This window comes from Nomascus leucogenys, chromosome X (assembly GCF_006542625.1).
Source record: "Nomascus leucogenys isolate Asia chromosome X, Asia_NLE_v1, whole genome shotgun sequence".
Classification (NCBI taxonomy): Eukaryota; Metazoa; Chordata; class Mammalia; order Primates; family Hylobatidae; genus Nomascus; species Nomascus leucogenys.
Window position 1 is genome coordinate 105,429,579 of NC_044406.1, and position 13,477 is coordinate 105,443,055.

General features: G+C 39.5%; 1 protein-coding gene across 1 annotated transcript in view; it reads right to left on the minus strand.

Moving 5' to 3' along the window:
• The window catches only part of KIAA1210 (KIAA1210 ortholog), a 71,043-nt gene that overhangs the window by 17,584 nt on the left and 39,982 nt on the right, over positions 1-13,477 (minus strand). The window contains 3 exon segments of the mRNA XM_030807296.1: positions 6,054-6,209; positions 9,391-9,525; positions 10,147-10,273. Coding sequence (XP_030663156.1) covers positions 6,054-6,209; positions 9,391-9,525; positions 10,147-10,273 — 418 coding nt within the window.

Genomic DNA, 13,477 nt, shown 5'->3' on the forward strand with positions numbered 1-13,477 from the left:
GCCTTTCTGAGATGTCATCAGAGCAAGCTCCTCTGTTCCCTGTATTATTTTAGTTATTCTTTCTGAGGCCTCACTAGCTCCAGCCAAAGGTAGAAGGAGAAAAACAAGGAGGTCTATGAATCTGGAAACCTTAAAAGAACACTGTACAACTTGCTTTGCATGAAAGCCAACTTATGATGCCCACATGGCAAGTAAGTATATATTTAATAAATATAAAGACCTTTCAATTCAGTTGGCATCCCAAACCTTGTGGTATAAACACTAAAGATACTCAGTTTACTTTAGTGAAACTCATTCTATAGTGTAACAGAAAAATCAGGCTCAGCAAAAATCTGGCAATTTCTAGATTGGGTATGTGCAGGACAGAGTTTATCTGTTTCCAATCACAGCCTAAGCCAAGAGTCCATCAAACTTAATAACAGCCACTGATCTCCCTGTGTTAGCTTGACTCTCACTAAGGAATCTATAGACATCAGTCTAAACACAGACCCACATCCATTCTCAAACCGGGGCTAAAAATTAAAGAGCAAAACCATCAAGCATTCTCCTCATCTGACTATGGAGCTCAAGCTCAGACATGTGATTTAAAACCGTCTTAAGAGGATCTCTTTTGTTAGGTTTAGAGTATGTTATGTGGGTACAGATTATATGTATATGTTATGACTTCCCTTAACTCACCAGTGAATTCAATAAACTATTTATACACTCTCTGGAACTCTACACAGTATTTCTCAATGTATGGTCTGGAATCCCCCAGCACCAAAATCACCTGGAACGAGTGTTGAAAAAGCACATTTTGGGGACATATCAAGACCTAATGAGTAAGATTATCAGGGGAAAGGCTTTAGAATAGCTTTAACAGGGTTTCCAAATGAATCTTCCAGGAGCCAAAGTTGAGAACCACTGCCTAGTCCTCTAGCATGAAGAGAACGGCTCCCATTTTCAAATATGAGTACAACAAGTTCAGGAATAATCCCATCAGTTGCCTTAGAAGAGGAGTTGGAAATATATGGACTCCTTTTGGGAAGTGTGGCTCCTTCTTAGGCCTTCTTAGGTCCTCTTTCCCTCAGTCCTATTGGTTAGCAGCAACCTAGAAAAGTTACCACAGGCCGGGCGTGATGGCTCACGCCTGTAATCCTAGCACATCGGGAGGCCGAGGCGGGCAGATGGCAAGGTCAGGAGATCGAGACCATCATGGTTAACATGGTGAAATCCCGTCTCTACTAAAAATACACACACACAAAAAATAGCCGGGCATGGTGGTGCACACCTGTAGTCCCAGCTACTCGGGGGACTGAGGCAGGAGAATTGCTTGAACCCAGGATGTGGAGGTTGCAGTGAGCCGAAATTGTGCCACTGCACTCCAGCCTGGGCAACAGAGCAAGACTGTCTTTAAAAAAAAAAAAAAAGTTACCACAGAAGCCAACCACAGGATTTTATGAGTTACCCGAGAAAAGCAAATAGAATCCCTTCCTGGCAGACTTCTGAAAGAAAAACGAGTGGAGAAAGTGGGACATCTTTCTCTACTTTTCCATCCTCACTCCCCTCCAACCCTACTTCTCCTTCCACGCACTCTGACAGCCAACATACCCTGTCTGAACCCAGTCTGCATATTATTTTTTCGTTTGTATAAATTTAAGGGGTAGAAGCGTAGTTTGTTACATGGATATATTGGATATATCGCATAGAGGTGAAGTCTGAGCTTTTATTTTTACTGTAACCATCACCCAAATAATATACGTTGTACCCATTGAGTAATTTGTCATTCCTCACCCTCCTCCCTCGCTCCCACCCTTCCAAATCTCCAATGTTTATTTTCCACATTCTATGTCCATCATGTACACATTATTTAGCTCCCACTTATAAGGGAGAACATTTGGTCTATTATGCATATTATTAAGTATGGCTGAGATGTGTTTTCATTTCTTCTCTTGTGTTTTAGAGAGAGTTTAGCACAGACATCTTCAGATTAATATCTGGAATTAAATGGGCTCCTTGTGCCTCAACATCTGGGAGATGTGCCTGGCCTGGTACCTACTAATCCAGAATCTTCTTAGAGAAGGAACCTGGGTTGGACCTTGGGCCAGGGGAAAGGATTCTTCAGCACTGGTTAGTAGAGAGCTGGACACTCTTTTGCTATTAGCTGAGATAAGGGCTGCTCTTTGGAAAATAATAACACATTTTCACTTCTTTTTTCCCTTCTGTCAAGTTTCTAGACCTAGTGCAAAGGAGTTTAGTCAATAATGCATGTTTTGGTAGTCCTTTTTAATGATTTCTTTTTCTGTTGTATGATGCTAGGGTTTCCCCTTTTGAGCAGGGATAGAGAGAAGGTTGACTGTCTTCTTGGAACAAAGGAAAGCTCTGATTGTAATGTCTTAAATAACGGGATTACCAGGTGGCTGTCTAGGCCCAAATTTCATCAAGCATTTGGCCCATAAAGCTGTCATTCTGAGAAAAAAATACATTCTGAAACTGACACTGGGATGTTGGAGAGTTGGGTTCTATGTGAGTCAAAAGCTAAAAGCATGTGTCTATCTCCACAACAAGAAGCGACTCTTGGTGGGAAATGTGGTTCTTGGTGGGAGACTTCTGCACCAAGAGGTACTAGCACAGAGTGTGAGACCCAATAATGGCTGTAGGGATTTTAATTCCCTGGGTTTGGCAAAGTGGCTTCTGTGCCCATTCCTGAGAGTTCCTGCACAGCTGCTGCTTCATTCAAAATCTATGTTACTTAAAAGCTGTTGTGGTCAATATTTTTGCCAACTTGAAAGTTCTTGGAGATGGAATTTCTGATATTCCCTGCAGCCCCCCTTCTGTCACAATCTCTTCAATTTCTTAACTAGTATAGAGAATAAGAACATGGACTTTGAAACCAAATAGGCCTGAATATGACATCCTAGCTATACCACTTATTGGCTGTCTGACCTTGAGCAAGTTCCCTAGCCCTTTTGAGCCTCAGTTTTCATGTCTGTAAAATGGGAATAATCATAATACATACTTTGGTTTGTTGTTGTAAAGATTAAATAAAATTATACAAGGAAAGTGTTTAACACAGTGCCTGTTACATAAGAAAGTCTTGATAAATGTTAGCTGTCATTGCTATTGCTGGGCATTGGTTATACAAAGAGGACTGCTAGAAGCCACATAGTTCAGTGAAAAGTGCTATGGATTTGGTCAGGAGTCCTGGGATCAAGCCCCAGCTCTATCTTTGATTGGCTCTGTGGCCTTGGCCAAGTCACTTCACCTTTCTGAACCTCAATTTTTTTTCATCTATAATGAGAATCTTTCCTATCGGCTTTACAGAGTTATTGAGAGAATCAAATGTAACCATATAAGGAAAATCACTTTGAAAGTTGTAAATTTGTATACAATCATGGGAGGGAGCATTATGTTCTCCTTTGATGTATTAGCGGATTTTAAAACTAAAATTTTATTTTATTTTAGAGACAGTCTCACTACATTGCCCAGATGGAAGTACGGTGGCCACACCCAGGCATGATCATAGTGCACTAAAGCCTGGAGTTCCTAACCTCAAGTGATCCTCCTGTCTCAGCCTCCTGAGTATCTGGGACCACAGGCACACGCAGCAGAAGATTGCTTTAAAAAAAAAAAAAAGATGGCTCTGGGCTTCAGAGACTTATTTGTATACAATGCTGGGGAATTATGGTGTAAGCCGTCCAGGTAAACATGAGATATTATAAAAAGAGGCAAACTTGTAGCACTCTAAATTAACTCTTTATTAGCCAATTCAGTGGAATAACTTAACCGCCAAATGTTAAATAGCAGCATTTATCCTGCAATGTGACTGAGGCCAGGGAATTTAAGCAGCCCAAACTTTAAGCTTTAAGAATTTTACCCTGACAATGTATATTGATAGCTTATCTTCACAGGTGTGGGACAAAGGACAAAACTCAAACTCATCCCTCTGCTCATCTGAGACAAATGCATATTTGATTGCTTCTTCTGATGTAAAAATGCAGATTCACTGAGGAAGATGAAGGCATAAGTGACTATTCCTCTACCCCCTCTCACATGTAAATTGTGTATTCAGTGAAAGGCTGATCAAAGACTCAAAAAAATGCAACCATTTGTCTCTTATCTCCCCACATCTTTTAAAAATGTGTTCATCTTTCCCCAATATCTGCCTTTTCCCCCTTTAAACATTGAAGCCCTCAAAATCATCTTTGGAGAAAGGCATAGACCTGCCTCCCAGGTGCACATCCTTAACTATGGCAAAATAAAATTTCCAAATCGTTTCTGACCTGTCTTAGGTACTTTTCTGGTTTACAAACTCAACAACAAAAAGATAAATAGCCCAATTAATAAATGGGCAAAGGAGAATAGATATTTCTCCAAAGAAGGTACACAAATGGCTAACAAGCACATGAAAAGATATTTAACATCATTATTTACTAGAGAAATGCAAATTAGAACCACAATGAGATACTATTTCACACCCACTAGCATGACTATAATTTTTTTAAAACAGGAACCTAACAAGTGTTAGCTAGGATGTGGAGAGATTGGAACCCTCATACATCGCTAGTGGGGATGTAATGTAAAGTAGTACTGCTGTTGGGGAAAACAGTTTGGTAGTTCCTCAAAAACTTAAACATAGAATTACCATATGACCCAGCAATTCCACTCCTAGGTATATACCCAAAAGAATTGAAAACAGGTGTTCAAACAAAAATTTGTACAAGAATGTTCATAATAGCACTATACACAATAACCGAAAGGTAGATAGGACACAAGTGTCTATCAATGGATGAATGGCTAAACAAAATGTGGTACATCCACATAATGAAGTATTATTTAGTCATAAATAGAAATGAAATACTGATAAATGTCACGACATGGATGAACCTCAAACACATTACGCTAAGTGAAAGAAGCCAGCACAAAAGCCACATATTGTATGATTCCATTTACATGAAATATCCAGAGTAGGCAAGTACAGAGATAGAAAGCAGAATAGTTGTTGTCAGGGGCTGATGGGAGATACGAATGGTGAATGACTGCTTAATAGGAACTGGGCTTCCATTTTGGAGAACCAAACAGGCTCTGGACCTTGATAGTGGTGATGATTGCATAACATTGTGATTGTATGTACTGTCACTGAATTGTATATTTTAAAATGGTTAAAATGGTAAATTTTATGTGGTCTGTATTTTACTACAATAAAAAATGTTATCTAATCCAATCCTTCCACTAGTTCAGATTATACATCCCAATTCATCTGATTTAGTGGCATTCTGCAGAAAATACTTGTAGTCATAGCCCAGATCCATAAAACGATAAGCATCCATCCACCTACTACCAGTCTGTGCTTTAACTTTGGTTTTAACCTAATTTGTTTCTTTGTTGACATTATCTAACTGAGGGCTGCTTCACTTCATAGGATCTTTTAACATCAAAATAGAGTTTTGTTCTGACTGGCCAATTCTCTTCCTTATAAATTAGGTTTTTGTTTACTTTTTATTTCCAAAGGTTAATCATTCTTAACTCTACTTCGCTCTCAGAGCCCTTTCAAGTTCACCAACAACCAATTCAATTAAACACACATTAGTTTGAGAATGGAAGTGTTGATATGGGCACACACTACTATACGCTGATTGATATCATCTGATTGACAAACCTAGACATATGAAATAGACACATCGCCCTCTCATGTGTCAACTGATTTTTCACATGGATATGTGTTTATCAAATAATACTATATGCCCTAATCTCTGATATTTTTTGGATTTCTAAGTGTAGAGTCTATGTTTCAGTAAAAGTCTGTATTTTTATCTTCATGAAATAACTCAAAACACCTGTAAACTATTATTTTTTCGAAAATACTATCTTCCCTTGCTTATACATTAAAATGGTGATTATTTGGTTTGTAGAATTGGATGGAAAACCACCATGCAAATCAAAAGCCAAGAATGTCAGCTCCTTCCCCAATCATCCCCCTAGTGTTGAGCTCCAGCGGGAGAATAGATGATACAAGAAGAAGTTATGCCTCTGATCTGTGAGGCCCCTCAACCTGCCCCTTAATGTACACTCACCTGAGTCGCTGTCAAACTCTCATGTGGTAAAGCCTTCTTTTGTGGATTCTTAGGTGACTCATCATCAAGAGAGATTTCTACCAAGTTCTTAGAAATTATGTCAGGTTGGATAACAGGTGGGATGATGCTGAGTCGGCGTCGGCGCGATGGTGGGTTCTATCAAGAGGGAGAATAGAAGGAACAAGTTAAAACCTGTGCTCTCTTCCCCAAATTAGTGGTTTTCTCTTATTCTTTAATAAGAGAAAGGAATCCAAAGTTGGTTGAAGGACTAAGAATCCAAAGTGAAAAAAATAAGCCCAGGGAAGAATTTCCTACCTCCCCATCTTCATTTCCAGTACCTACTCAAACCAAAGACTACTAGCCTTGATTTCCCCTCCGGGATGCTGCACACTTTTGCCAATCCCCAAAGACAGAAACTTCAAATTGCTTGTTCGTGCAAAATCAGAATCCTGATGTTATCTCCTTACTGATGTTAAATACAAATCTCATTTAGTTCTGATCTTTGTTTTAATGACTGAATTTGACTTTGGAAGTCCAGTTCTCGTAGAGGCGAGTCTTCGAGTTATGACCTGGAATTGGCATCCAAACTACACTCTTTGCTCCTATTATTCCAGGAATTATTTGGATTGAATCTTGACCGTGTTAGTTGCTTATCTTAATCCTGTCAAGAATGATTTTCTGGGATTTTAAAGAAAATCTACAGAATTTTATAATCTATAGATTTTAAAGAAGATCTACGGAATGGTTTCCTAAAGGGACAAAAATTGATCATTTGGGCTTTCCTTGGGATTCAGCAGACAATGTAGTTGATTCCATTTTGAAGAAAATGGCACACTTGACTTTGAGGCACTGGTCCCTGCCATGGTCCTCTTGATGTGGGTCAGAATCCCTGCTTTTTGTCTTTAACAAATACTGGCTAAGCATCTACAATGCATTACACCCCATTCCAGGAAATGGGCCTACAACAATAAACAAAACAAATTCTTGCTGTCATGAAGCTGACATACTTGCTTCTGTTGTAGACTCTGCTCAGCTTGGGGCAGATAGCCTTCAGACACTGTAGCCAAAGAAGGAACCACAGTGAAGCTTACCAAGGTTATGCTCCTGGGGTGCTCCTGGCCAGGTACTCCAGTGCTTCCTTATTACTACCAAGCCCCATTGGAAGCTCTTGGGGAGAGGCCATACCAACCAACTCCAAGCCCAGCTTTAATAATAATAATTACAATAATGACAACTAACTTTTACTAAGGGCTTACAATGTGCTAAGCAGGGAGTGCTCTCCATAGATACATCTCACTGAAGCCTCACAACAATTCTTTGAAGCATTTGCTATTGTGGGCTCCATTTTACGGATGGGGAAAACAAAGTTTGAGAGATGATGTAACCTGCCCTAATTCTCCCAGTGGCAGAGCAAGCATTTGAAAGGTCTGTCCAGCTTGATAGCCCTTGTTCTTGATCACTGTGAACTCATGTCTCCTAATTATAAGGGCCAGAAAAGGGAGAGCCCACACTGAAGCCCAAGTTCAAGACGTTTAAAGGCAACAACCAGAACAGATGGTGTGCCTGCTTCCTTAAGAAGGGCTGAGGGACAGTCAAGCCCTGAGCAGTAAGAAAAACTGTTTTGAAGTCTCAGTTTCTTAAATGACTAAATTCAATTTGATTCAACAACAGCAAGATACTGATAATCTGCCGTTGTATCTTTTTAACTATTTGTGCTCAAATAAAGGGAACAGAAAATGTCTCGGAGAGTAATGTAGGCATCTACATTCCTAACACTTCAGATAGGACATCAGGTGAAAATCTGGCAGGAAATAAAATTGGCTCAGTGTCAGTATTTCTGACATAACCGTATACCTGGATTTGTTCTTTCACAATCTCCTCGTTGTTCTGAATGTCACTTAATCCATTAGAATCCTGCCCCTTCAAGAGAATTGACCTCACTGGCCAATTCCATGCTTGCCCCAGCTTTTATGTAGCACTGGGTGTCAGGACCCTTGACTTAATGCTATCAACCATCCTTCCGTTGGGGTTGTCATTTTGGTACTTAAGGGAAATTTCCCATTCAAAGGTCAGGTTGGTTGTTGATGACTTAGGTCCTATTAATACCCTATGCTGTCTTCAGCCTTGTTTCCCAGGGTATCAACTAAGGGATCAGGCCAAAAGTGTGAGGTGTAGGCCCAAGCCAAACATTTAAGAAAGCTTGTCTTTAGGCTATTGTGGCCTTCCCCAACCACTTCCTCATGAGAAGTAATGCCCCTAGAATATTTTCCTTTAATTTTCACAAAAAATAATTTTTTTAAAAAATGGAGTATCTCTGCTATATGAGTCTCTCTGTTGCTGGGACTAAGAGAGGAGGGGAAAGAAGGAGGAGTCCAAGAAACCAGTTTCCTCTTTCTGAATGTGAGAACCCTGTGCCACTTGGTCATGGTCGTGAGGCTGCAGGGAGTGTAACTATGGAGGTGAGTGAAAGCTAGTGTTGATGTTTAAAACTGAAGATTGAATAGTTCATGGAAGTGACTTTTTCTGCTGTAGTACAAGAGGGAAATAGTCTTCTGACCCTAGGGGCTGCTTAACAACTTTAGGGTCAACACCATCAGTGTCTAGCTCAGTGTTTTCTCCTCTATAGCTAATGGATCCAGAAGAAAGGAAACCAGAGTGAGAGATGTGGGGTCTTAGCAGACATGTCAGAAATAAGCCCCACTTACCTTTTGCCAAATGGAAAATAATCATCTCTTCAGTGGAGAAGGGTCTCCGCCTTGTTCTCTTCCCACTTACACGGGGACCTTTGGGCATAATTCCACCCACAGGCTGAGATGGGGAAGGCAGCTGTTAAGGGTTGTCTCCTTTACAATATCTTCAGCTCCCCCTGAAGAATTTCTGGATCAGAGCTATAGTCTGACTGAGCAATGGATCCCTACCATAAGTTTAGGATTATCTGGAGGCAAGATGCTACATACATGCTACATTACGTAGGCGCTAAGGTGTACCCTTCTTTCTGTCCAGGCAGGTATAAAGAAGTTGAGCATCTTGGGGTAATGGAAAGATCATGGGGTTTGAGTTTAATACACCTGGGTCAGATTTCCAAGTCTACAATTTACTACCAGGGTGGGCTTGAGCAATATCTTTAACTTCTCTGAGTCTTCATTCAATCCTTACAAGCAACCCTTTGAGGTAGATGTTAATATTATACCCACTATAGATGAGGAAAAGAAGGCTCAGAGAAGTTAATCAACTAGCCCAGGAGTCACACAGCCAGTAAGTAGCAGAGTAGGAATTCAAGCATAGATCTGTCTTTCTGACTCAGCTGCCCATGCTCTGAACAATTCCACTTTGTTACCTCAGTGATCTTGGGGCCAGCAACCCAGACTGCACTTGTAGGCACATTTTGAAGCACAGCTCCTGACATGGCTCCAGACACAACTCCAGGCACATTACTCCTAGGTTTAGGCAGAGTTCTGGAAATATAGGATCTCTGTGTAAGAGAGAGAGAAAAAAACTTGAGGATTGGTATGCCAGCACATAAACAGTGGAATGTCGCTGCCAAAATAATTATTCCTATGGTAAGTTAAGAGAAGTGAACATAGGCCAGGCACGGTGGCTCACGCATGTAATCCCAGCACTTTGAGAGGCCAAGGCAGGAGGGTTGCTTGGGCCCAGGAGTTTGAGACCAGCCTGGGCAACATGGTGAAACCCTGTCTCCACAAAAAGTACCAAAAAATCATCCAAGCATTATAGGCCTGTAGTCCCAGCTACTCGAGAAGCTGAGGTGCGAGGATCACCTGAGCCTGGGAAGTTGAGGCTGCAGTGAGCCATGATCATGCCACTGCACTCCAGCCTAGATGACAGAGTGAGACCTGTCTCAAAAAAAAAAAAAAGAAGTGAATATGGCAATACTAATCAACACTGTGTGCCAGGTAATAGGCACATTATATATTTATACATTCTGTCGCTCAAGGCTTACAACAGCCCTGTGGGGGTAGGATCAGCTGAGAAGCAGAACCAAGTTCCCACTCCTTTTAATTTTGGCAGGGTTAGAGTAGGGAACAGAAGAGAAGTAGTCCAATTAGACACTGATGCTCGAGTCCACTATTACCTGCTGAGGTCTGCCTCTCTGGGGATCCATAGAAGGAAACATTTTACTTGCTGATCTTTCAGGCTCAGGACCCAACATGAAGATGCTATCATGGGATAGGGCTTTGCTCCTCATGCTGCTCTTGGCCCTGGACAGAAAGGAAAGGTCTTGTAAAAGCAACTCAAGGGCCATGGGAACTGAAGACAAATGTATATTCACAATATGGCCTACCATAGATACCTCAGAAGGAGAGCAGGGATGCATATGTGCTGACATAGAAAGTGGCTCATGAGATAGTAAGTGAAAAAGATAATAGTATGGTCCCATTTAATATATACACACATATATAGTTCATATTCAAAGAAAAAAGTCTAGAAGGATATCCACAGATTGTTAGAGGTGGTTCCGTCTGAGGAATGGCACACTAGGGACAGGAATGAAATTTTCATTTTCTACTTCATGTCCTTCTGTATAATTTTAATTTTTACATTATGAGCATATATCCTTTTTACATAACAGTCTTACTGAGATATGGTTTACACGCCATACATCTTGCCCATTTAAAGTATATAATTCAATAGTGGCAATTCCGGGGAATGGGAGGAAAGGCCATGAGTTTTGCTATTATTACAGGGAGAATTATAAAAGATCTTTCACATCCAAATTTCTCTCGTGTTTTTGTTTTGATTTAAAAAAATATCAAAGATCTTCACAGATACAGGAGGCTTTAATTCATCAGATACTTTCCTCTTTCACACAAGAGCTCTATAATATATCTATCCTATTTTCAAAGTCATCCTATGTACCACCTGCCCCTCCCTTCCCCAAGCTTGCTAAATCCAGATGAAAATGCCTTCTGATTGGGAATGGTGCCAAGTTGATGATAATTACGTGTTAAGAAAAATCAGAGGAAAGATAAAAACAAATGAAAGGCTAAAGACATGAAAGACTCCTTTTTGGAGTGTGGTAATATATTTTACCTTTAAAAAATTTCAACCAAAGACATCACAGGAAGAGCAAACTACAGACCAATATCTCTTATAAATATAGATGCAAAAATCCTCAATAAAACACTCACGAACTGAATCCAACAGCTTATAAAAAGAATTATATACCATGGCAAAGTAGGATTTACAAAGAATGATTGGCTTAATGTATGAAAATCAGTGAATGCCAAACACTGTATCAATAGAATAAAAACAAAAACTATATGACCATTTCAATAGATGCAGAAAAAACATTTGTAAAATTCAACACCCTTCCATGATAAATGCACTCAATCTTGATAGAAGATATCTGTGACAAACCACGGCTAATATCATGGTGAAGGCTGGATGTATTCCCCCTAAGATCAGGAACAAAACAAGGATGACTGCTTTTATCATTTCTATTCAACAGTGTATGGGAGATTATAGACAGGGAAGTTAGGTAAGAAAATGAAATTAATGCCATCCAGAATGGAAAGGAAGAAGTGAAATTATCTCTATTCATAGATGACATAATTTTGTATATAAAACTCTTAATAAATACACTAAAAATGACTAGAACTAATATATGAATTCATCAAAGTTGAAGGATGCAAGTGTATTTCTATACACTTGCAATGAACAATCTGAAAATGAAATTAAGAAAACACTTCCATTTACAATAGCAACAAAAGAATAAAAACTTAAAAGTAAATTTAACAAAAGATGTGCAAAACTCATAATCTGAAAACTATAAGACACTGATGAGAAAAATGCCAAAGTCCTGAATAAATGAAAGGAAATCCCATGTTCATTCATTGGAAGACTTAAACTTGTTAAGACGGCAGTACTTCACAAAATGATCTACAGATTCAATGCAATCCCTATTGAATTTCATGCTGGCTTTTTTTTTTCCAGAAAATTGATCTTAAAATTCATAGTGAAATGCAAGTTACCACAAATAACCAAAATAATCTTGAACAAGAAGAACAAAGTTGGATAACTTATACTTCAATTTCAAAGCTTACTATAAAACTACAGTAATCAAGACAGTGTAGCACTAGCATAAAGATAGACATATAGATCAATGAAATAGAGTTGAGAGTTCAGAAATGAACCTATACATCTATGGTTGATTTTCAGCAAGGGTGCCAAGACTATTCAACGAAAAAAGAATAGTCTCTTCAACATATGATGCTGGAGCAACTGGGTATCCACATGCAAAAGAATTAAGTTGGACCTTTATCTCACACCATATATAAAAATACTATAAAGACACATGCACATGTATGTTTATTGCAGCACCATTCACAATAGCAAAGACTTGGAACCAACCCAAGTGCCTATCAGTGATAGACTGGATAAAGAAATGTGGCACATATACACCATGGAATACTATGCAGCCATAAAAAAGGATGAGCTCATGTCCTTTGCAGGGACATGGATGAAGCTGGAAACCATCATTCTAAGCAAACTAACACAGGAATAGAAAACCAAACACTGCATGTTATCACTCATAAGTGGGAGCTGAACAATGAGAACACATGGACACAGGGAGGGGTATATCACACACTGGGGCCTGTTGGCGGGTGGGGGGCTAGGGAAGGGATAGCATTACGAGAAATACTTAATGTAGATGATGGATTGATGTGCCCAGCAAACCACCATGGCACATGTGTACCTATGTAACAAACCTGCACGTTGTGCACATGTATCCCAGAACTTAAAGTGTAATTTTAAAAATTAACTCAAAATGGATTAAAGGCCTAAATATGAGAGCTAAAACTATAAAATTCTTAGAAAAAACATAGGAGTAAATCTTTGTGATTTTGGATTTGGCAATGGATTTTTAGATATGACACCAAAAGCTCAAGTAACAAAAGAAAAAATAAATAGATAAATAGTGATATGGTTTCGCTCTGTGTCCCCACCCAAATTTCATGTCAAATTGTAATCCCCACATGTCGAGGGAGGGACTTGGTGGAAGGTGATTGGATCATGGGGGCAGTTTCCCCCATGCTGTTCTCGTGATAGTGAGTGAGTTCTCATGAGAGCTGATGGCTGAAAAGTGTGTGGCAGTTCCCTGCTTGCACCCTGTCTCTACTGCCACCGTGTAAGACGTGCCTTGCTTCCCCTTTATCCTCTGCCATGATTGGACTGTGAGTCAATTAAACCTCTTTTCTTTATAAATTACCCAGTCTCAGGTAGTTCTTTATAGCAGTGAGAACGGACTAAGACAAACGGATTTCATCAAAATTAAAAATGTTCATGCATCAAAGGTTACTAGCAAGAAAATGAAAAGATGATCTACATAATGGAAGAATATATTTGCAAATTATATATCTGATAAGTCTTGGACCTGAAACATATAAAGAACTCTTTCTTAC